The following is a 24,665-nucleotide window of genomic DNA, read 5'->3' on the forward strand; positions in this document are numbered from 1 at the left end:
GAAATGTAATTCTGCTTCATAAAGTAACAAGCAAGGCACATGCACACCATTAATTATCTAACCTTAGAGAGTGTACTGGTGGGAGGATCAACCTGTTTTATATCAGAGCCAGGTCACATTATGTGTCTCCTTATTAAAACGGTTTAATTGCAAATATGTGACAAAGTGTAAGTGAGCTTTCCCCCTCCTCTCTGTACACACTAGTGTACAACAGCATTGTGGATTGAACGTGGATTGTGGATTGTTTAAAACCAGACTGTGGACACACTGTTTAATATTCTGATTTTAGGTGTGAGAGAGTCGGCTAATCACTGTTTGTTCAAGTAGATATGTTTTTGCTGTTATTTAAAGCTACATGTTGATCATTTATCCAGTTTTACATACAGTAGGGCATCAACTAACAATTACATTCATTGTTGATTGATCTGTGGATTCTTTTCTAATAAATCAGTTAGTTGTTTGGTCTATAAAATGAGAGAAAATTGTGAAAAAAGCCTGAAATGACTTTTGTTTTGTCCACAACTCAAAGACATTAATTTAATGCCAAATTTGAGGCAGTAAGTTTATTAGATCACAAAATCTCGATGAACAGTTTTTTTTTCTCCTTTTTTAGATGTTGAAATGTTGTTTGTTTGTTTGTAGATTAAAGTTATGTCTAACCTGCAAAATCATTTCAAACATTTGTCCCAGTAAGTTTTCCTCTCTGGTCTTTCATTAATTTTTCTAGCGATTCTGTGAAGCTGGAGCTTTAAAACTGTCCCTTTATGTCACATTTCACATCAACAACAACACTCTCGTTTACTTTGACCGACACCAAAACGCCTCATCTTCAAGGAGAAAGCTGGTGTTTTTCAGGAACAGTCTCAAGCGAACTGAACTCGAGGAACAGTGCCGAGGCACAGCTTAGTGAGAGAAGAGGAACAGATGAGTTGCAATGCTCAGCTTTGGGATGTGTATAAGTGATCATATGTTCAGGACTAGGGTTAGCCAGTGGCCTCCAGTTTATTTGAGACAATATGTGATATATAAGACTTATTAACATTTTAAAGGGGGTTTATGTCAGCAGACCTGAGAGTGCGGGTGGGAGTGTGCTGGTGGAGGAGCTCAGACGGGTAGAGTGGAGCAGGTTGTGGAGGGCTTTGTAGGTGATACTAAGGAGTTTGAAGTGGGTACGCTGGGGGATGGGGAGCCAGTGGAGCTTATGAAGGACAGGGGTGATGTGGTCACGGGTGTGGGAGTGTGTGACAAGACGAGCAGCAGAATTCTGGATATATTGTAGTTTTTTTTGACTGTTTTGGATGGTGAACCGTAGATGAGACTATTGCAGTAGTCCAGTCTGGAAGTGGTGAATGTGTGGATAAGGGTCTCATACAGAAAATATATCTTTTTTGATTCAGTGTGTGTGATTTTGTTTCCCCAAAACATCCTGTCTTCCAACACAGAATCTGCCCATAGAATGTTTATCATTTTTATGGTCATGTGTAAGAGAAAGTTTATGGTTTTGGTTAAATTGTAAACGTCAAGAGCAACTTAAAGCACCAACCATAATGTTTTTACTTTATAAACATTGAATTGAAACCACTGTTTCCTTAACCATAACTTATTTTGCTGCCTAAACTGACCAACAGGTGGTTTTCGTCTTTGAGAGTCTTTGACAAAGATAATTATTACTATATACGGTTGAGTGAGGACATTATGGGTCTCTATTTTGACTCCAGCAGCATGTCAACCATAGTTTGTAAAGGTGTAATGCAGTAAAATCACTGAGCACAAGACCGTATTTGGTCAGTGTGAAGTTTTTGAGGTATTGTCATTCAATACAGACTGACTCACCTCTCCCTCATGACGTCACTCCACCCTCCAGCTGCTTCAGGTGAAACCGTGGGGGAAGGGGAGTGGAGAGGTGAGATGAACAAAAAAAACCCTATTCTGTTACTATCAACTTTTCTTAAATAAGATGCTTATATCATGTAAAAGTGGAGTGTGTTGTAATGATTGAGGTGCTACATGCAAAGCAGTTTCACATATTTTCTTGTGTTTCATGGACGATTGGGAGAGGGTAAACAGGTTATGTAGGGTTTGCGGGTGGACCGGAAGAGCGGGGACTCCTCCTCTTTCTGAGAGGCAGTCATATACACCTGCTGTCCTCTGAATCCTGTCTCATTCAGCAAACTCACCTGTCGAACAAAGGACCTGCCTCCATCACAGAAGGAGACAAACAACACACAGGCTTACGTTACTGCAAGGAAGGAATCGCAACACACAGAGCGAGATCTTTCAAGTCACTTTGAAAGAGGAAGAAGTTACATTTGAAGATCAAATCCGCTGTCCACCATGGTGTCTGCTGGGTTACAAATGCTGGGCGCAGCTCTGGGCATCGTGGGCTGGATTGGTGCCATCGTTGTGTGCGCCATTCCCATGTGGAAGGTCAGTGCTTTCATCGGCAGCAACATCGTCACCTCGCAGACCATCTGGGAGGGTATTTGGATGAACTGCGTGGTGCAGAGCACAGGCCAGATGCAGTGTAAGGTCTACGACTCCTTGCTGGCACTCAGCTCTGACCTCCAGGCCGCCCGGGCCCTCACCATCGTCTCCATCATCGTGGGTGTCATGGCTATCCTGCTCTCTGTAGCTGGGGGGCGATGCACCAACTGCGTGGAGGATCCGTCTTCCAAGAGCAAGGTGGGCATCGCAGCTGGAGTTATGTTCATTGTCGCTGGGGTCCTTTGCCTCGTCCCCGTCTGCTGGACCGCCCACACCATCATCCGAAACTTCTACAACCCGCTATTGGTCGGCGCCCAGAAGAGAGAGCTTGGCGCCGCACTCTACATTGGCTGGGGAGCAGCCGCTTTGATGCTGATCGGAGGGGGGATACTCTGCTGCAACTGCCCTCCTAAAGATGAAGGCTCCTACACTGCAAAATACAAAGCTGCCAGATCTGATGCCTCAGCACCAGTGTCCGGGAAAGACTATGTTTGAATCAGATCTATGAATCAGTAAATGGCCTCCACAATGATTACTGGGACAGATGAACTGGTGCTACTGGGTTGTGAGTGTTGAAATCAGGATGTCACTCGAGCAGAAAGTATTCCTGAGTGTTTGGAATAAATTGGAAAAAGGGAACCACACCCAAAGAGGAAATTCTGCTTTATATGCTAACACTGTTTCATGTATTGTTTATATGAATATTAGTCTTTTCTAAGTCTTTTCTAAGCAGTATGTTCTATAATCTCAGTTTGACTTTGAATATGCTGTATGTGGGTTATGGAACATGTGTGTGAGATTCATGATGTGTCGGTTAAACTGTAAATAAATATTTTGTTAACAAATGTGAGATGACTTGTGCTTGCTTTTTATTTCCTCATGCATTCACACAGCATCAACGTGATACATTCAGTGGTCATTAAATGCAACAAAACAATCAAATAAAACAAATTCTAACATTAACTTTTAATTTATTTTATAAAAAGAACTTTTGATATTAATTTGACATTTTACACATTTAGTGATGCATATGTGTCTATTCACCACTGCCTTTTAATCAAAACAAGGATAGCTTAAACAGGACTTGAAAAGTATCTATTGTCTTATTTTCTTGTAGATCAGGTTTAGGTGTGTCAGGAAGAAAGAGGCTCGTCGGCTGGAAACTGGTTTTGTTCAAACTGTGAGCCTACAGGCAAAGGTATTTGTACCTTATGCTTTACTTGTCCTGTAGTACACCTTACTCTACCTGACTCACAGGACCAATTTTTCAATTGTTCAGAAAGTGAATATTAAAAAAGCCAGTGAGTAGTCACATCCCTTTGCTTTAATCCTTTTGCTATGATTAAAAACCATTAATTGCAGATGCAATCTAGAATGAATCACTTTCAGATCAGTTTTAATTAAATAAAGTCTGAATTAAAAAAGCTATTCAAGGGTTAAATCTCTGTTGTTGGAATGAAGATTGAATCAAGAAACTTTGCTAACTTCCTGCTCTATTGACCCAAACTCTGAAGTTTGTGTTTGCTCAAGGCTTGACCTGTGTGTGTGTGTTTGTGTGTTTGTGTGAGCACAGGTGGGATATAGATCTGGAGCCATTGTTCCCAGTCTAGAAACCTTGCTTGAAGTAACAAAGCATGTATGTGAGGGAACAATGAACAGAGAGCGAGAACAACATTGTGGCTATTCGGTCTCAGCTTTCCCCCCTTTTGTCTGGGAGCACAGAAACTCCACCCTGAAAGTTGGAACCACAATGGGAGGCAGGTTTGTTCTCACAGTGGGACCTCGGAGCATCAGAGCACAGCCAACACTTCCTCGAGCAGGTGTGAGTGTGGAGAACATTTTTAGTGTGATAATCTGCGAGACGTGAACGTTTCTGAAAGACCAATCTTTACTTTCTTCTGGTAGAAGTTGAGGCTGCAGTGGCGTGACCATGGCTTCTCAGGGCCTCCAGATCATGGGTGTGCTGCTGTCCTTCATCGGCTGGCTGGGCACCATCATCACCTGCGCTATGCCCATGTGGAGAGTCACCGCTTTCGTCGGGGCAAACATCGTCACCGCCCAGGTGATCTGGGAGGGCCTGTGGATGACCTGTGTGGTCCAGAGCACGGGCCAGATGCAGTGTAAGGTATACGACTCCATGCTGGCCCTACCTCAAGACCTGCAGGCCGCCAGAGCAATGGTGGTCATCGCCGTCATCGTCGGGGTGTTTGGTGTCCTCATGGCCGTGGTTGGAGGGAAGTGCACTAACTGCATGGAGGATGAAGCGGCCAAAGCAAAAGCGTGCATCGTTTCCGGAGTGGTCTTCATTATAGCCGCCTTGCTGATCCTGACCCCGGTGTCGTGGTCAGCTCACGCAGTCATCAGGGACTTTTACAACCCCATGGTGATCGCAGCTCAGAGGAGGGAGCTCGGGGCTGCGCTTTATATCGGCTGGGGCTCCGCTGGGTTGCTGCTGCTGGGAGGAGGCCTGCTCTGCAACAACTGCCCCCCGAAGGACGGCAGACCTTATGTACCTGCCAAGTTTGCACCTGCAAGAACCGCAACTTCAAATGTGGACTATGTGTGAATGTGGGTAATGCATTATAAGATAACTCCAGTTTTTCATAAAATGTTGTTGATGTTCTCACCAAAAAGTTGCACAAACAGGTCTGTTTATTCAAAATGTTACGTAAAAAGTAAGAATTCTGTGTATTTGATTGACTAGGAAAAAAAAAAAGCCTTCTTTTAACCTCAATAAACAATTTGGAGCATTAAAGTAATGAAAGACAGCACAGTAAAGTATATTGTCTGTTGATTTGTTTGTGTGTGTCTCTATCAAAGGTTGACATACAATATCAATTGTCAGTTTTTACATGGAAGTATCTTTAATGAACATGTAAAATTTCTCTGCGACAATATTGTTACTGCCAGCAAAAGGCCTACTATTAGGACTGATGCAACATCTGATTACCTAATGTCTTCATTAAACTGCTGTAATTTATATCAGTTATTATATAGATCAATGGTCCCGTCCCTGTCAGGGTCCCAAATGCAGTTCTTTGGGTCACGAGGCCTTTTTGATTTTAAAAGGTGTAAGAAAACTTTTAAAAAGGACATATATAACATGCCCGTATCTAAGCATTTCATTCACTTCTCTGATCAAAACTAAATTAAATTCCTATTTTTTAAAGTTTGGATCATAATGAGGACACACGTGGAAAAACTCACAGGAAAAGTGCATGTTGAAGACCTGAACACATATTCACAGAGCCTCCTCTGTCTTTTCTCTGTCATTAGAAAAGTACGCAGCTAAAACAACCAAAGAGCTTACAGAACAATGGCCAGGTGTCAGGAGGAAGAAAACACTGAATTTTTTACGGTGAAGCCTGGTAGATATGTATGATTGTTAAAAATGTTCAGATAAAAAATCAGGTAAATTCAAATTCAAGAGTTTTAAACAAACTTCCTGCGGTTAATAGGTTCACTATTTTGGTTAATTGCACACTGTAAATTTTAAAAGTTGACTTTTCTTTAAAAAGTCAGGAAACTGATTACTGTAAGAATCCTACTGTAATCACGCTTTGGCTTCAGCCAAGTAAAGTAGACTTTTAATATAAGTTGTAAGAGCTTAAAAGTTTTAACAACTTCATAGTAATCGGTTTCCTTGATTTTTCAAGTCACTCACACAGATTTTACAGTTTGCAGTTGTTCTCAGTTGTATCTGTTGTTCTATGCTGTTACTGTTATGTATTGAATATAACGTGAAGTATCCATAAAATATGTAACTTAGTCAAGGTTTGTCAGTTTATTCAATGATAGAAAAAGGGTGGGAATCACTGGTAGAGACTGACTTCTTCCTTTCTCATGTTCACTCTGCACCTGCAGTAACAGAAGTGATACTGAACTCGTGATAAGGCGTTCAGGAATTCAGGGGAGTCAACTTCTGGGAATTTACTGTATCTGGTTGAGATGTTTGCCATGCTGTAATCAAGAGCCCTTATATTAAGTTGTAATTTACAGTTTCTGTCTTGAGTAAAATGGACGTCACCGCCCGAGACAACAGTGCTCTGTGTTTGCTCGGATTCACGTTGCTAAGAAACTGTTTTATATCTCCAAAGAATGGATATTTACACTTTGTCCAGTGAGAGCACATCTGCCAAGTCCTGTCAGGTTGATATATCCTAAAGCTCTTTAATGGTTGTCTTTTTGTTTACAGACATTTTCAGTTGAAACCAGTCTGACAAGAAAAACAATGCGCCACTGTAGTTTTTCACTTATGTGTCTGTTTCCACTTTGGCCACTTGGTTGAAACCAGGCCAGTGGTGGAGGAAGATCTTTCACTGAGGTGAAAGCACCAGCACCACAATCTAAAAGTAGTTGATTACAGCCCAGTGGTTCTCAGAGAGAGGTTTCTCCACAGCGAAGAGGGGAATCATTTATTTTGACAATAATTTCATCCATAACTGCAGAATGTGTGATTACTTTGAGTTCATGAGTTTCATACACTTTCTGTGATAAAACATCTGATAGCAAAATAGTATCAGATGGGAAAAGCGGGAGCAAAATCTTAAAGGGTTAATTTGTGGTCTAATTAGAGTTAAAAATGTGCCATTTGACTTTACAATCTGTACAGCAACTCAACACCGTCCACTCTTAGACCTGCCTGTTGGGTAGTGTAATCTTTAACAATGCATCATTTTTATAAGCGTGTTTTCTGAAACTTACAAAAATCTAAATGTAAGAAATCAACTGGGGAAGGTTCGTGGTAATATCTATGAGTCAAAAATGTTACCCAGTTCACATGTGGTGTACCTTGTAATGTTTGCCAGTTCAGTAAAAACATTGTTGACAAAAAAATTATGTTTATTGTCTGAATGAAAAACAAAATTAAAAATAAATCTCACATGACAAATACATGAGTCATTTTGAAGTGCTTATGTTGCAAAACATCAGGAGAGTCTCGTCAGAATGAATTAATACTGCAAATATAACACAAAACAATGTTAATTAAACCACTATCCTAACATGGCACATACCTTAGAGTCTCATCCGAAACAAAAGGCCACAGTGTGTTAGTCAAAAAAAGTTAGTCACAATGCAAATCACAACTTGATAACCAACAGGTTTGAGCTGTATGCAAAGTCAGGCGCTTTTCAAAGGCTGCTGCCTCTCATGAAACGCAGGTACTCAGACAAATTCCTTCCCGGGTGTTGTGGATTTTGGCGCCGAATACTTCGCTCCATTATAGCGGTTTCCTCCTGAAGGGCACTGACAGCAGAGCAGAGCACCACCGATCAGCAGCAGTCCTGATGCTCCCCAGCCCATGTACAGACACGCACCCAGCTCCCTCCTCTGGGCGTCTGGAACCAGGGGGTTGTAGAAGTCCTTGATGATCGTGTTAGCAGGCAGAGACACGGTCACCAGACACAAAGCCCCGCTCAGGATGAAGAAAACACCAGCTGAGATGGCCACCCTGGCTTTTGCTACCTTGTCCCCAATGCAGGTGGTGCATTTCCCCCCGACCACAGAGAGCAGCAGGCCAAACAGAGAGCACAGGATGGCGATGACCACCATGGCTCGGGCCGCCTGGAGGTCCGGAGGCAGGGCCAGCAGGGAGTCGTAGACCTTGCACTGCATCTGGCCTGTGCTCTGCACCACACAGGTCATCCACAGTCCTTCCCAAATGGTCTGAGCCACCACGATGTTGTTCCCGATGAAAGCAGACACCCTCCACAGGGGCAGCATGCATATCAATATGTTTCCAATCCATCCAAGCACCGCCAGCCCTACGCCCAGAACCTGCAGCCCTAAAGATGCCATTGCTGTTTGCTGGTGCTACTTCTCTTTCTTACTTAGTCTGGACTGCTAACAAAAAGCTCTCCTATTGTGGGGAAGTTTTATATGACCCGCAGATGCCCCCGAGTAGCCCCCTCCTCTGGGCGGGCTCTGGCTTCAGTGCTCAGATATAAACATCCATCATGCTGCCTTTGAGTTCAGGGGTGTTTCTCTCCTACAAAGAGGCCCTCTGGTGCCCCAGCAGAGCTCTGAGAAATAAAAGAAGCTCAAACAGTTTGGTTCAGTGAAAAACTTGCTACAGCAAGTGTCTGATGTTGTGAGAAACATGAAAATACAACTTAAGGAATGAACGTGTGCAATGTAGAGCATTAACTTAGTGTAAGGTTGGTACATCAAAGTCCTCAAGGCTTTTTCAAACCACACGTCAAACAATAATGGACTAATAAAACCTTTTTCAGATGAGTTGAGTTGAGGAAAATAAACACACAAGTAGGATTACAAAATTGGCATGACACTGATCTGAAGTATACTTATTGCCACAATAATCATTCAGCTACAAGCTAACATTTTAGCAACCACATGCTGCTACTGACAGTATGTGAGAACGGTCAACAAGTGAAATATCTAAACGGATCGCTAGAAGTCCTGAAGAAGCCACATGAGGCTGCATTTAACAGGGTTAAACACACAGGTCAACTGAGGCTGATGTGTTATTAGTTTTTCAAGTCATAAACCAAAAATAACTCAATTATGAATCATGAAGGTATGGACCACATTTTCTGCCTTCTTCTGTGTGAATATCCTCTCGGGAGCATGGATGTCTGTCCAAAATTTCATGGCAATCTATTCAGTAGTTGTTGAGATATTTCAGTCTGGACCAGCTGACTGACATTACCATCCCAAGAATTGTGCAGCTAGCACGGCTGTTCTCCCCTTTAAAACTTAAAATGTATTATTTGGTAAAAAATGATCTTTACAATCTATTCTATAAGGATTTTAAGTTTTAATATTTACTCTTCATTGAATATCTCTCAGAATATCCTTCACATTCGATCTTTGTTGTTCATTTTGATATGGATGTTTGTCACATGCACAACAGCTCAGTGCAACAAGAGTGAAAAGCAACAAACCCAACAGGTCAGCTGAGGCTCACTGACTAATCAGAGCAGGTGGAATCACTCAGCTTGATTGCTGCTCACAGAACATGAAATAAGGTGACACAGACAGTCGCCTGTAAAATCTCACATTCATGGACTTTACAGACCCTTCAAAATGTTACGCAGGAACTAATTTTAACTGTTGTTACATATGACAGCTATGCAGTAAAAATAAACATGAAAATACATCCTTCCATGTCTCGTTTCTCCCCATGGTTCAGATATAATGAGCCACTTCACTCATACTTGAGAAAGTTAACCCTGTTTTAAAACTGCACAAATCGAGAGAAAAAATAAGGAATGATACAAGAATAATAAAATAAAATTTAAGAGAACACATACAGACACAATAGCAGAAGAAAAATTGTGTGATGATTGTGATTCGCAAGAAAAAAAACTGATATAAAGGAATATTTCAGCAAAATAAATAAAAGCAAAACCTGAAGCAAATCCTTTGTTATGTGGATAGCCTTAAACTCCTCAGAATCCCTGGGACTAACTTAATGACCACAGGTGTTTTCAATTTGAGGAATTCTGAACAACCAATCAGAAGAAACCACCACCTTCATGTAGGTACAAAAGCTGCAGGTGAGAAACAAATCTGTATGTTCCTGCTGGTGTAGCTGACTCTCCACGCTGCTCAACGTGAGACAAACATGGCGTCTGCAGGTCTTCAGATTCTCGGCATCTTCCTGGCAACCATCGGCTTTCTGGGAGACATCATCATCTGTGCCCTGCCCATGTGGAAGGTCTCTGCTTTCATCGGGAACAACATCGTCACAGCGCAGATCTTCTGGGAGGGCCTGTGGATGAATTGTGTGAAGCAGAGCACTGGACAGATGCAGTGCAAGGTCTACGACTCCATGCTGGCTCTGCCCCGTGACCTGCAGGCGGCCCGCGCCCTGGTTGTGATCTCCATCCTGATTGTCCTCATGGGAATCCTGCTTTCTGCGGCAGGCGGAAAGTGCACCAACTGTATTGAAGATGAGGTGGCTAAGAGCAAGGTGGCCATCACTGCGGGGGTGTTCTTCATTGTCGGTGGTATCCTGTGCATAATCCCCGTGTCCTGGTCTGCTCACGAGGTCATCAGGAACTTCTACAACCCCATTATGATCGACGCACAGAGGAGGGAGCTCGGCGCGTCGCTGTTCATCGGTTGGGGATCGGCAGGACTGCTGCTCATTGGAGGGGCACTTCTCTGCTGTCAGTGTGAGCAGCGTAAGGACAGCAGATACTCTGCCAAATATTCTGCCCCTCGCTCTGCAGCCAGTGGAGGAGCATACGTTTAAAATGCCTGCAAGTACTGAAAGTCTACAACCTCTCTGCTCCAGGAGACTGCCCTGAAATGTTTTAATGGTCTTAACTTTAAAGGTTTTTACTGATTTATTTTATTAAATTAAACTTTCATATAATCACCAGGTTCTCTTTTTTTGTGTGGTGGGTGTATTGAGTGGAGACAAAGGTCAAGATGGTCGGCAGAATCAAACCTATTCGGTATTGGTGCCTTTAATCCAGTTGTTTCAGAGTTGACCACTTTCAAAAAATGCCAACGCAGAAATGCCGACATTGTGGCTCATTTAGGCTGTCAAGAAGCATTTCAGCAGCTGACTTTGAGGCCAGATTCTATCCTTAATGTTAAAGTGTCTCAGTGGTGGATGAAATGCTATTTAAGACATGTCTTCAAAAAAATAAGGTTTTGTGACTCTTTCCAGCATTTACAATTGCATTGTCTTTGAGACATTTAGGACTAAACGCACAGGTGCTGCTAATTAACGGCCTCCATATTTTAGTGTCCCAGTAAACTAGCTTCCAAGATCAGTCTTGTTCAGTGGGGAGTAAATTTTGAGGCAAAGGGCCGTTTGACTCGTTGTGCAAGAAAAACACTATGCAATTTCTATAAAAATCATGGTATCAGCTAAAAGAGGGAGTACGTGTTGATCTACACTGGCTAAAACATTCAATTGCTTAACCGTTCTCAAACACTTGCTCAGGACAAAAAACAAGCATATTTAAAGTGTGTACACTGTGAACATTAATTGAACCAGTTGTGATATACTGTAGGCCTAGTTTGTATTACGTGTTTTCCCCCAAGCTCTAAGCTACTGGTAGAATACTTACTACAATACAAATTTTTTTCTGGAGAAACTGTCCCTAAAAGTTCATACATTCGTACTGTATAAGATGTCTTGTAAGGTTTAAAGTTAACTTCCATAAAAAGTCTGACTAGAAGATGTGTGAAAGCTTTAAAAGGTGACCAAAACCTCATGTTTCAGTTCACAAAGCAGTTTTTCATACAAAGCCGCTCCTCCTACTTATTCATAGTGAGCAGGAATCAGGACAAGCAGGAAACCTGACCCACAATCTAGCAGAGTCTCCTCCCTGTTTGCTCTCCTTTCACACACCTGCAACTGCAAAACCATTTAGCAAAACACAAACCAGCGGCTGTTACAGCAGAGTGAAAGTAAAAATGTTTTTCAGCTCAACTGAAGGTAGATTTTGTTGCTGTCTTTGACTTTGTGGCAAACTTAAACATCTGCCTTGGATTTGCTTTTATTTTTGCTAAAATGCAGACTCAACTCGTCGCTGTGTGTTTGGCAATCATTGGCTTTCTTGGCACCATCCTTATCTGCGGACTGCCCATGTGGAAGGTGACGGCCTTCGTCGGGGCAAACATCATCACAGCTCAGGTCTTCTGGGAAGGTTTATGGATGAACTGTGTGATCCAGAGCACGGGCCACTCACAGTGCAAGGCCTATGACTCCGTTCTGGCTTTACCACAGGAGCTGCAGGCATCCAGGGCTCTGATCTGTGTCTCCATCGCTGTCAGCGTGGTGGCCATCGGGCTGACTGTGGTCGGGGCCCGCTGCACCAACTTCTTCCGTGACGACTGGCTGTACAAAGCTAACATTGGCCTGGCTGGTGGTGTGGTGTTTATATTGGCAGGGCTCCTGTGTGTGATTCCCGTCAGCTGGTCGGCTCACAGCATCATCACAGGTTTCTACAACCCTTTGGCCACCCAGGAGAGGAGGGGAGAGCTCGGGGCTTCCATATATGTGGGCTGGGCATCTGGAGCTCTGCTCATCATTGGAGGAGGGATTTTGTGTGGCACCTCCAGATGCTGAGGATGAGGAGAAGAGGAAGAGAGCACTTGATGCCATGTAGTTGAAAATATACAGATGTGAACGACTTTCTTTGTTTTAGTCTTTGATTAAAGCTCCTTTTTAAGCTTTAGCTAACTGCACTGTAATGCCATTTTACAATCAGCTCAAAATCTGTGTAAAATGTGATCATTTGTAGCATATTGAAGTATACAACAATGAGTAAGACCTGTAGTGTTTACTGTTATTTTTAAGTGAAGGATTTGAAAATGAAGTCTGGTGGAAGTTATATGATATTACATAAATGTTAACTGAGAAAAGATGTTTAATGTAAAGATCTGAGTTTATATTTTTGTGTTTAATATGTAGCACTAACTTCAAACGCAAGAATAATCAGTTTTTAAAGGAGACATATTATGCTCATTTTCAGATTCATAATTTTGTCTTGAGTTACGACTAGAATTTGTTTACATGCTGTAATGGTCAAAAAATACACATCAGTTTTCTCATACTGTCCAGTGCTGCAGCTCTGTATTCCCCCTCTGTCTGAAACGCTCTGTTTTAGCTCCTGTCTCTTTAAGGCCTGCCTCCCAAATACCCAGTCTGTTCTGATTGGTCAGCTCACACACGCCTGAGCCAGCACCGTTAAACAACAACAGAGCAGCTGTGCTTAAACTATTTTTTAAGTGTCCAAACTAGCTGCACAGCATTAATTATGCGAATGTGTGACATGGTGACGTAGTGTGATGTCACAAAGTCACATAACTAAATATGGGGCTACTGACGAGGCGTTTCAGGAGCAGTGTTTTCTGTGGGAGAGAGGAGCTTCTGTTGGTGCAGACTTTGACCTTGTGATCTTTCAAGACCTTTTACATGCACATGAACCTGTATAACACACTGAAGTAAAGAAGAAAACAAAAAAGCATAATAAGTCTCCTGTAAGACCTTCAAAGACCATGGGGGTCTGATTTAATCATATTCTTACACAGTATTTTTTTAGTGCCAGTGTGTAGAGGAAATTTCTTGTTGTTTACAGCATGAATTTGAAACACAACAAGGAAAATAAATCAGCTAAAAAAAGTTATTATTCCTCTTTATGACACAAAAGTTGTGAAAAAAGTTGATAGTTGAAGTTGAAAGATGTCACAGTTCACCTTCTTCCCCCTCAGTATTCAGTGAATGAACAATATGTTTGTGTTTAAGTTGTTTAGTTGTTGGTCATTCTTTGCCATGTCAAGTGAAGGAAACGATGAATGTTTGTATCCTTACAAGCCAATAAATTCACTTTGTATATTTGTATTTTTGTACAGAAGTTTCTTACACTATATTTTCTAAAACAACTGCAGGTTTTTAGTGTATTGAAAGTTACAAAAGTTGATTTATCTCGGAGAGATAAAGGAAAAACATGTTTCTTTGCTTTACACCCGCTGTTTCCTTGTGTATAAAAGCCTGAAAAACTTGATTTGCTCAGAGGTGTTTGAATACTCTGTGTATTTACGGACACCCAACATGTTGCCTCTATTTGCATTCCGTTTGCACATCTCTGTTGATCTTTGAGTCATCTGACTACTTAACATAACAGCAAAATATAACAGCTGACAGGAGGATGTTACAGTCTATTTCAATAGAGACAAGAGAAATGACTTTTTCTCCTCTGAAGACCTGACAAGAAGTTTGAAATATTATAACTTCTGGATATTTCTGGTGACTTAGCTTTTGTTTTTGTAGCTCTGGTTTTAGCTTGGTGCTGCGTTTCTTGAATGGCGGGGCAGGGCAGGCAGATTGGGGGCTTAACGCTGGTTCTGATGGGGGTTTTGTTAGTGTGTGTGACATGTGGGCTGCCAATGTGGCGTGAGACATCTTTTGTCGGAGCAAATATTGTGACTGCACAAACGGTAAGTCGATATACATCGATACATACATCGTAAACACATTCAATTCACGAATTCATTGTCTTAAAATTGGATCATTTATCTGACATTTTTGTATCTGATTACCAACTAAAACGCCTTAAAGACTGCATGAAACTGCATGAAAATGAAGGGATAAGTGTCAGGCCAGGACAAAATGAGGACTCAGAAGCAGAGGATAAAGTTATCAAGCTCACTTTATTGAAGGCAATTTCTTCTTTCAAAGAGAGATTAAATAAACAGGCTATGAAATACTGGCTATCAGTAAGTATCCTGACTATAATGACAGGAGTCAAAATGAATATCCCAAAGAGGGAAAAACACATCAAGGAAGGGAAACACTAAAATAGAAACAAACAAAACAGAATACTAGACTAAGAAATAAACACTCTCACAAGGAGAAACAAGAACTAGATAAATAACCAAAAACGCTCCCGAAGGAGGAAAACCAAATCTACTCAAAAGGGATCAAAGAAAAAGGCTCACCTCAACAGGGACTCTACAATATCTAAAACTCTCTAAACAAAATTCACTCCTCAAGCGGGAGGCAAAACAGTAATATCAGAACACAAGAAAAAAACACTAAACTTAGAAATTATCAATAACAAAAAATCACTCTTTTAAAGAGGAAAATGACAACAACTTACGTGGCAGGATAATACTTTCGATAATAATTGCGGACTATGACAAGGAAACAAGGCTTAGGTGCACGGACAAACGAAACACTTCGGCACAAGACAAAGGGAAGACGCCGACTAAATACACATGAGGGAAATGGGGAACAGGTGGAAACGATCAGGGATCAGGGGAGACAATCAGACCGGTGACACATGAGGAAGGGCAAGTGACCTGAAACGAGAGGAGAGTTAGATTTCAAAATAAAACAGGAAGTAACGAGACAAAAAACCCAAGACGAGACAAACCTCACCGCGGTGTGACAGTACCCCCCCCTCTAGGGCCGACTCCTGACGGCCCAGGCTGGTCAGGGTGGTCCCTGTGAAACTCCGTGATGAGAGTCTCATCCAGAATGTGTCTAGACGGGACCCACTGTCTCTCCTCGGGACCATATCCTACCCAGTCCACCAGATACTGTTTACCACGGCCCCGGTTGCGAACTGCTAGTAACTGCTTGACTTTGTACACCGGACCGCCGTCTATCACTTCTGGGGGCGGTGGCGGGGCAGCGGCTGGAACCATCGGACTCTCCTTAGCTGGCTTGACTCGGCTTACATGGAAGGTCGGGTGGACACGGAGGGATCGGGGCAGGCGAAGGCGGACCGCTGCAGGACCGATGAGCTTGGTGATAGGAAACGGACCCACGAACCGCGGCGCCAGCTTTCTGGAAGGGACTTTTAGATGCAAATCCCTCGCCGATAGCCACACTCTCTGTCCTGGCTCGTAGGCGGGGGCGGGCCGTCTCTTACGGTCCGCAGTTCTTTTGACCCGGTCTCCTTGGCGGATCAATACCTGCTTAGCGGCGGCCCAAATGCGGTGACAGCGGCGAACCATGGCATGGGCGGAGGGTACCGACACCTCCCGCTCGTTGTCTGTGAACACAGGGGGCTGATAACCAAACACACACTTGAATGGTGAAATACCTGTGGCCGAGGTGGGCAGTGTATTGTGGGCATACTCGACCCAGACCAGGTGTTTGCTCCATGTTGAGGGGTTCTGAGAGACCAGACACCGGAGGCCGGTTTCCAGTTGCTGGTTTAGGCGTTCGGTCTGGCCGTTGGCCTCCGGGTGATAACCCGAAGTCAGGCTGGTCTTCGCTCCGATGAGCCGGCAGAACTCCCTCCAGAACCGGGAGATGAACTGGGGGCCCCGGTCTGAAACAATGTCCTTGGGAAATCCGTGAATCTTGAAAACATTGTTCATCATTATCTCCGCCGTTTCTTTGGCGGAGGGCAGTTTAGGTAAAGCAATGAACCTAGTCATTTTGGAAAATCTGTCCACCACTGTGAGGACAGTGGTGTTACCTTGTGAGACCGGGAGCCCCGTGACGAAGTCCACCGAGATGTCGGACCACGGTCTGGAGGGAATGGGAAGAGGCTGCAGGAGACCCATGCGTGACCCGGAGGATGTCTTGTTGCGGGCGCAGACCGAACATGCCTCTACGTACTCCCGGACCTCCGGCTCCATGGAGGGCCACCAGAACCTCCGGGCGATAGCAAACATTGTTCTTCGAACACCCGGATGGCAGGAAAGCAGCGAGGTGTGGGCCCAGTGGATCACCTGTGGGCGCAATTCAATCGGGACAAACAAACGATTCTCTGGACACCCACTAGGTGACGGAGCCTCACCATTAGCCTGCTTAACCTCATTTTCTATCTGCCAGGTCAGTGCTCCAACCACACATGAAAGTGGGAGGATCGTTTCTGGGTCCTTGGCAGCAGGCTCGGGGTCGAAGAGACGGGACAGTGCGTCTGGTTTGACGTTTCGGGACCCCGGCCTGTAGGAAAGAGAAAAAGAGAATCGGTTAAAGAATAGCGCCCACCTGGCCTGGCGAGAGTTGAGTCTCTTGGCTTTCTTGATGTACTCTAAATTCTTATGATCAGTCCATACGATGAATGGATGGTCAGCCCCCTCGAGCCAGTGTCGCCACTCCTCCAAGGCGAGTTTGACCGCCAGCAACTCCCTGTTGCCAACATCATAGTTTCGCTCTGCCTTGGATAGCCGCCGTGACAGAAAGGCACAAGGATGCATCTTACCGTCCTGCTCCGATCGCTGTGAGAGAATTGCCCCGACCCCTTCGTTGGAGGCGTCCACCTCGACCACGAACTGTCGTTGAGGATCTGGCAGGGTGAGAATGGGAGCCGAGGTAAAGCGTTGCTTGAGGATCCGAAACGCCGCATCCGCATCTGGGGACCAGTGGAACTGCACCTGTGTGGAGGTAAGAGCATGGAGAGGAGCAGCTATGGCGCTGAAGCCTCTGATAAACCGCCTGTAAAAGTTAGCAAAACCCAGAAATTGCTGAACCTTCTTGCGGCTATCAGGTGTGGGCCACTCGACCACAGCGCTAATTTTAGCCGGGTCCATCTGTACTCTTCCAGGGGCTACAATGAAGCCCAGGAAGGAGACAGTATCGGCATGAAATTCACTTTTCTCAGCTTTGACATAGAGTTGGTTGTCTAATAGTCTCTTTAGCACCTGGGTTACGTGGTCTTGGTGTTTAGTCAGGTTCGGGGAGTAGATAAGTATGTCGTCTAAATAAACATACACGAAGTGGTCAAGAAAGTCTCTCAGTACGTCATTGATCATGGCCTGGAATACAGCAGGAGCGTTTGTGAGACCAAATGGCATGACTCGGTACTCATAGTGACCACTGGGGGTGTTAAAACCGGTCTTCCACTCATCTCCTTCTCTGATCCGCACCAAATGATAGGCGTTGCGAAGATCCAGCTTGGTGAATACTTTGGCCTGTTGAAGCTGGTCAAAGACAGATGACATGAGAGGCAGTGGGTAGCGGTTTTTGATTGTGATGTCGTTGAGTGGGCTGTAGTCAATGCATGGTCGTAGTGAGCCATCTTTTTTGCCCACAAAGAAAAAACCGGCTCCGGCTGGGGATGATGAGTGGCGGATCAGCCCGGTTTTCAGGGAGGTCTCGATGTACTCCCGCATAGCTTTCCTCTCGGGCCCAGAGACCGCGTACAGGCGGCCTTTGGGGATGGTGGAGCCTGGAATTAACTCTATGGCACAGTCATAGGAGCGGTGAGGAGGAAGAGCTAGGGCTTTGGCCTTGTTAAAAACCTCTTTGAGGTGGTGGTAGCAGGATGGCACAGAGCTCAGGTCCGGGTAGTTGGGATCTGTGGCGGGGTTAACAGAGACCATATTAATGTCTGCGATTCCCTCCTCCCGAACTGAAAGGTTCATACAGTTGCGCGCACAGTCCCCTCCCCATCCCAAAATCTTTCCCGTTCTCCAATCTATATGGGGATTGTGACGTGATAGCCATGGCTGTCCCAAAATGAGGGTCTGTGATGGTGAGGTGAATACATAAAAACGAATGTTCTCCTGGTGATCATTAATGCACACTTTGAGAGGATCTGTGATGTGGGTGATTGTAAAAAGTTCCTGTCCATTAAGCGCTTTAGCTCTGATGGGTCTAGCTAGAAGCTCTGTGTTAAGATCCAGTCGTTTAGCTAATTCCCAGTCCATCAAGCTTTCATCAGCCCCCGAGTCTATGAGTGCCTTGAGCTCAGTGGTGGTGTGGTGTATTACCTGGACTGTCGTGAGAATACGTGAGGGAGTGTCTGTGGTCTTGAATTCACTCACCACCGTGGTCCTTTTGGCCGGGCAGGTGGAGACGAGATGCCCGGGTTCACCGCAGTAAAAACAGCGACCCTCCTGTAGACGCCTCTGTCTTTCCTCCGGTGATAGTCTGGCTCTCCCCAGCTGCATAGGCTCTCCCTCTCCTTCCAGGAGAGGAAAATGAGGCTGTTCTGGTGGAGATCGCCGGGTGGTCGGCCATCCCGGTGTTTGCATGCGAAGGGGTCTCAAGGTGCGCTGCTGCCTGAGTTGACGTGTTCGGTTATCCGTCCGGATCGCGAGAGCGATGAGTGAGTCAAGGTCCGGGGGAAGATCTAAAGGAACCAGAAGGTCCTGAATAGGAGCCGCCAATCCCTTTAAGAACACGTCGTATAGAGCCGTGGTATTCCAGCCAATTTCTGCCGATAATGTGCGAAACTGGATGGCGTAGTCACACACTGAGTTGTTGCCCTGTTTCAGTCCGCTCAGCTCCCGAGCCTTCTCCCGGTTGGTAGTTACCGGGTCAAAGATCTTTTGCAGCGCCGTCTCAAATCCGGTGAGGGATCTGCAAACAGGTGAATCTTGGGCCCACTCTGCCGAGGCCCAGGCTTTGGCTCTGCCGGCAAGGTGGGAAATCATGAAGGCAATCTTTGATCTGTCAGTGTGAAAGGCTTGGGGGTTTAGCTCATAGTGTATGGAGCAGTCTATGAGGAAGGCTTTACATAAGCCCAGTTCACCAGAGAATCGTGTAGGTGGAGCTAGCTTACATGTTGCTCCCATGATGGTCGGAGTGGGAATGGGATTTACTGGTGGTGTGGCTGCCACTGCCGGAGGCTCGGGTGCTGCACTCGTCTGCACTAGATGATCGTGCAGGCCCTGGAGTTGAGAGGATAGAAGCCCCATCTGGGAGGCCATGGCGGTCTGGAACTCCTCCTGACGAGAAAGCCGGGCTTCTTGGGCTCGCAGGGCAGCAGCGAGTTGATCTATCCCTGCTGAGTCCATACTGGCCGAAGTGTAATGTCAGGCCAGGACAAAATGAGGACTCAGAAGCAGAGGATAAAGTTATCAAGCTCACTTTATTGAAGGCAATTTCTTCTTTCAAAGAGAGATTAAATAAACAGGCTATGAAATACTGGCTATCAGTAAGTATCCTGACTATAATGACAGGAGTCAAAATGAATATCCCAAAGAGGGAAAAACACATCAAGGAAGGGAAACACTAAAATAGAAACAAACAAAACAGAATACTAGACTAAGAAATAAACACTCTCACAAGGAGAAACAAGAACTAGATAAATAACCAAAAACGCTCCCGAAGGAGGAAAACCAAATCTACTCAAAAGGGATCAAAGAAAAAGGCTCACCTCAACAGGGACTCTACAATATCTAAAACTCTCTAAACAAAATTCACTCCTCAAGCGGGAGGCAAAACAGTAATATCAGAACACAAGAAAAAAACACTAAACTTAGAAATTATCAATAACAAAAAATCACTCTTTTAAAGAGGAAAATGACAACAACTTACGTGGCAGGATAATACTTTCGATAATAATTGCGGACTATGACAAGGAAACAAGGCTTAGGTGCACGGACAAACGAAACACTTCGGCACAAGACAAAGGGAAGACGCCGACTAAATACACATGAGGGAAATGGGGAACAGGTGGAAACGATCAGGGATCAGGGGAGACAATCAGACCGGTGACACATGAGGAAGGGCAAGTGACCTGAAACGAGAGGAGAGTTAGATTTCAAAATAAAACAGGAAGTAACGAGACAAAAAACCCAAGACGAGACAAACCTCACCGCGGTGTGACAATAAGAAGCTGGGACATTGACATTGTTTTCATCCTTTGACTTACAGAGAAACAAAAATAAATAAAAAACATTAAATTGAAATTGGGGTTTATGGACAATCATCAAACAAACATCTTGTCCAGCCTCTTAAATCTCCCTCTGTCTCTGTCTCAGGTGTGGGATGGTTTGTGGCTACACTGCGTCTTTCAGGCCACAGGTCAGATGCAGTGCAAGAGACACACAACATCCAACACTATGACCTTCGACATCCAGGCTGGACGTGCCCTCACGTTGCTTTCAATCCTCGCCGGCCTCCTGGGCTTCATCGTCACCCTCGGAGGAGGAGGCGTGGTCAACTGCAGCGGCGCTCCACCTGACCCTTTAGAGCCTCCGACCACCTCTTCATCCAGAAAGAAGGTGCTGAAGTTGTAGAGCTGCAACAATTAGTCAGTTAAACGATTAATAGATGCATTGTTCTCAGCTTTTTTTTTTTTTTTTTGACATTTCATTGAGTAAAGCAGGGCTTCTTAAAGTCCAACCCCAGTCTCAGCCCACATCTCGTATTATGAAGACTAAAATATGTTATGAAGTGTAACAGTTTCAGTTCGCATTAAATTTTTCTATGATCAATATATTTTTAGTGATGCTGAGTGTGACTGTATCTGTATCTTCGAATGGCTACGAAAGTTGATAAAAAAGTTTTATTTTTTTACTTTGTGGAAATAAATAGCTACCTACTTGTTCTTTCATTACAACACTTTTAACAACTAACTGCTAAAATGAAAATTAACCATTCTTTTTTACATATGCTATTAAAAAATAAAATTGTTATCAGCAAACCATATTGTTGTAAAACAGGTGCCTGATCTCTGATCATTTTCAAGTTGTTTCACTGCATCATTTTTAATAATTAAACACTAGAGACGACAGATGTGAGAGATTTGATGCTAATTAATCTAATAATGTTCATTTGTTATCGTTATTCACTCTGGACCCCTGATGTGAATATGAAAATCAGATGCAGACCTGTGACTAATATGTTTAGGCACCCCTGGACTAAATGATTAATTGATAGAGTAAAAAAAATATAATTCAAATAATTGTTCGTTGCAGCCCTATTTCATATTGTGCAGACTGGGTCTCTGAAGGGAATCAATGTAATGAAATAAATCATAGCATGGGATATATGGGAATATAAACATGATAGTGGTTAGGGTTTAGATGTAGGTAAAGTAACTAGTCTGTAATCCAGCCTTGGTAGAGGGCACTAAAACACAGAAAACCTAATACAGTTCTAGGGCAAGCCAAGGCGAGTTTATCTATATAGCACCATTCAGACACAAGGCATTTCAAAGTACTTTACAGAGACATGCATTGCATTTAAGCCAAGACATTGATGACATTTTAAAATTGCATGTAAAGGACAATAAAAACAAAAAACAAAGATAAATAGTTATAGATAAAAATAAATGCATCTAAATGACAATAGCAACAAAAGCAAACAAATAAAAAGTTACAGATGAAACAGACTGAAAACAATTCTCCATCAATGAAAGCAGAAACACTGAGGGAACCGTTTTCCCCACAATTTGAAATTATTTTATTATTTAAGATGAGTATCTTGTGAAAAAATGGCCATGGTGTGCAAAACCTTTTCAGTGTCACCATGTTGGTCTCAATCGTTTTTCTAAAAACAAAAAACTCATGAAAATCATTTTAAATCACTGATATCCTTTGTTTGTTCAGGCGTCTCTGCTGGGTGGAGCTCTGTGTGTCCTAGCTGGCATCCTTTGCCTGGTTTCAGTCAGCTGGTCAGCAGCAGCAACCATCTTAGTCTACAATGACCCATTGGTGGTTGCGGCCCTGAAGAGAGAGGTGGGCTCCTCCATCTACATCGGCTGGGCCTCCTCCCTGCTGCTCCTGCTGGGTGGTGCTCTGATCTGCTTCATCTGCGGGGAGACGGAGAGAACCCAACCTCCCTACTACTCTTACATGCCGTACAGCACAAACATTCAGTTCAGCGATGCTTCATCCCGCATGGCCACTCTGAAGTCTGATGCCATGAGATCAAACAACTCCAGGATGTTTGATCGTCATTCACCAAGGAGGATGGTCGACCGCGTAGCCCAAGTGCATGATTATAACTCCCTGAATAAAGCTCAGAGTTGGAGTGGGATGTATGATCAGCCTCAGGGGACGACACCGGGAGACTTTGGGCAGTAATCCGTCAAACACATCGGGACACCAGACAAGGGAAGAGCTTATTCACAAATCTGGTGCATGATGTTCCCAGCGAAGCTACAGCAGCGCAGAGTAATAATGATTATAGCATGCAGTAAATCTGGATGGGTGGGTCTGCATGGATCATTGTTCTGAGAGTAACTGAACACAAAAATCACTTTGATGTCAATTGTGGTCACTGTTTGTATGTTAATAATACTTTCTTTGGACAGATCAATAAAGAGAGATGCCTTTCCAAATATATGAAATATGTCAGGCCAAATTTTGGGGAACTATGTATGAAAAGACGAGTAAGCTGGAATGGTGCAGCCATAAAGAGTCCCAGGTTTGAAAATTATAAACATCATATATCATACAGACTGAAAAACAAGATTATTTTAACAACTTTATAGCTATTTGTAGGAAAATAAAAACAGTAATCTGTATGTTAAGTGGTTAAAGGGATAGTTGGGGTCTTTTGATGTGAGGCTGTATGAGGTGTTTATCCCTACTCAGTGGATTACCTGCAGTAGATGATGGTCAGCAATCCCCCAGTTCATTCCTCTAGATTTATTGGTGTTATAAATGCTGTGATGACAAAATGCTGAGGACCACATTTTATGTATGTTTTTTTCTGGCAAAGCAAAATATAAAAGGCCAATTTATATATAATTATATCATGTAAAATCTAAAGAAACCAGATTAAAATCAGATTAAGATAAAAGTAGAAATATTTGCTGTTGCAGAAATGCAATTTTTTATTTGGCATTTTCAAGATAAGAAATAATATTTATCGTCGGAGAGGACTAGTAACACTTTACAATAAGGAGACAGAGGACAGTAATACTCATTAACTAATAGCTCATTAATAGTTAACTAATGTGTTTCGTGGTGTGTTTGCTGAAGGTGCTCATGTTAACTACACCATTAATTTATACATTATGTAACGGTTTATAAAGTAATGAGCATGAACTAAAAGTAAATCAATACAAAAATAAGCATTCTATAACTGTCAACAAAAAAAGTTTACATGTTTATCACACATATGTTTGATTAAAATTTAATCAACATTTGTAATGGAGTTTACAGCTAAGCCATTTCATTAAAAGATAACAGTTCATTTTTGTTTTTATAAATGAATAGTTTTAAATTGTGTAAAATGTTACTTAAAAAATACATATTATCAACTTTACAATAAGGGTAACAATTAGCTTTCATTAATGAGCAATTAAGGTTAGGTAATACTTATACAGTATGACATGTATAATGATTTATAGGTTAGGTTTTAAAATGAGGTGCGTACATGAAAATAAAGGAACAAGGAAACCTCTATATGAAGACCGTGGAGTGTGTTCACTGATCTCAACCTTTAACAAAAATAATTCATATGCCAGAGGATGGACAAGTACGGTTGTACCCTTAAATAAACACTACTCAAAACAGTTTTCACTCAATGAAATGGTTTAGCTGCGAACTTCATGACATGTTAATTGATGTGAATTATTGTAGGAAGATGACAGAGAAAATGTAGGTCAGTTGGAGGGCGGAGTTTTGAGTTATCAAGAGGAAATATCAACAGGAACTTATTTCCAAAGTCTTGGCTGAACATGTGTGTTATGAATGTATCTATCACTGTTTTTCTTTAATTCCTGTAATCTTGTTTTTTATTCAGCCTCTATGAAAATTTTGTTGGTCAGTGTTTGTTGATTGTACAGTGTCTTTTTATTATTTCAGATCTGTGTTTGAAGACACACTTTTGCTGTTTAGAGAATATCTGCTGCATCATTTAGCAACACAATGAACAGTGAACACATCACACATGTGGTGCTGTTGGTGGTGAAGCCGCTCTCCCTCTGCTGTTTCCCTGCAGGGATGTTGTCACGTGTCAGCTACATGTCATTGCACTCTGGTATCGGTTGGCACTGTGATCTCTCTGGACGTGATGCGTTCACCTGATCTTTGCCAAGCTTCAGAGC

General features: G+C 43.2%; 5 protein-coding genes across 5 annotated transcripts; 4 read left to right on the forward strand and 1 right to left on the reverse strand.

Annotated features, from left to right (window-relative positions):
- Positions 1-2,334: 2,334 nt before the first annotated feature.
- On the forward strand, positions 2,335-5,050 carry LOC141006750 (claudin-4-like). Its single transcript, XM_073478974.1, has 2 exons — positions 2,335-2,810; positions 4,405-5,050. Exons 1-2 carry the CDS (start codon positions 2,335-2,337, stop codon positions 5,048-5,050), a joined length of 1,122 nt encoding a protein of 373 aa, XP_073335075.1.
- Positions 5,051-7,305: 2,255 nt separating this feature from the next.
- On the reverse strand, positions 7,306-8,485 carry LOC141006754 (claudin-4-like). The gene has a single exon (XM_073478979.1). The coding sequence runs from the start codon at positions 8,281-8,283 to the stop codon at positions 7,651-7,653; it is 633 nt and encodes a 210-aa protein (XP_073335080.1). The 5' UTR covers positions 8,284-8,485; the 3' UTR covers positions 7,306-7,650.
- A 1,540-nt stretch (positions 8,486-10,025) lies between these two features.
- Positions 10,026-10,831, forward strand: LOC141006753 (claudin-like protein ZF-A89). Its single transcript, XM_073478978.1, has one exon. The coding sequence runs from the start codon at positions 10,073-10,075 to the stop codon at positions 10,703-10,705; it is 633 nt and encodes a 210-aa protein (XP_073335079.1). The 5' UTR covers positions 10,026-10,072; the 3' UTR covers positions 10,706-10,831.
- A 1,131-nt stretch (positions 10,832-11,962) lies between these two features.
- LOC141006755 (claudin-4-like) lies at positions 11,963-12,548 on the forward strand. The gene has a single exon (XM_073478980.1). It carries the CDS (start codon positions 11,981-11,983, stop codon positions 12,536-12,538), a length of 558 nt encoding a protein of 185 aa, XP_073335081.1. The 5' UTR covers positions 11,963-11,980; the 3' UTR covers positions 12,539-12,548.
- Positions 12,549-14,274: 1,726 nt separating this feature from the next.
- Positions 14,275-22,692, forward strand: LOC141007226 (claudin-4-like). Its single transcript, XM_073479577.1, has 3 exons — positions 14,275-14,409; positions 20,644-20,899; positions 22,211-22,692. Exons 1-3 carry the CDS (start codon positions 14,275-14,277, stop codon positions 22,690-22,692), a joined length of 873 nt encoding a protein of 290 aa, XP_073335678.1.
- The last annotated feature ends 1,973 nt before the right edge of the window (positions 22,693-24,665 follow it).

This window comes from Pagrus major, chromosome 13, assembly GCF_040436345.1.
Source record: "Pagrus major chromosome 13, Pma_NU_1.0".
Taxonomy (NCBI): Eukaryota; Metazoa; Chordata; class Actinopteri; order Spariformes; family Sparidae; genus Pagrus; species Pagrus major.

Bases quoted from the DNA above. Each gene is read 5' to 3' on its own strand.
- LOC141006754 (XM_073478979.1), bottom strand. From the start codon at position 8,283: ATGGCATCTTTAGGGCTGCAGGTTCTGGGCGTAGGGCTGGCGGTGCTT.
- LOC141006755 (XM_073478980.1), top strand. From the start codon at position 11,981: ATGCAGACTCAACTCGTCGCTGTGTGTTTGGCAATCATTGGCTTTCTT.
- LOC141006753 (XM_073478978.1), top strand. From the start codon at position 10,073: ATGGCGTCTGCAGGTCTTCAGATTCTCGGCATCTTCCTGGCAACCATC.
- LOC141007226 (XM_073479577.1), top strand. From the start codon at position 14,275: ATGGCGGGGCAGGGCAGGCAGATTGGGGGCTTAACGCTGGTTCTGATG. The intron at 14,410-20,643 runs GTAAGTCGATAT...TCTCTGTCTCAG, and splicing joins ATATTGTGACTGCACAAACG to GTGTGGGATGGTTTGTGGCT. The intron at 20,900-22,210 runs AGAGCTGCAACA...ATCCTTTGTTTG, and splicing joins AAAGAAGGTGCTGAAGTTGT to TTCAGGCGTCTCTGCTGGGT.
- LOC141006750 (XM_073478974.1), top strand. From the start codon at position 2,335: ATGGTGTCTGCTGGGTTACAAATGCTGGGCGCAGCTCTGGGCATCGTG. The intron at 2,811-4,404 runs GCTTGGCGCCGC...TTGAGGCTGCAG, and splicing joins GTCGGCGCCCAGAAGAGAGA to TGGCGTGACCATGGCTTCTC.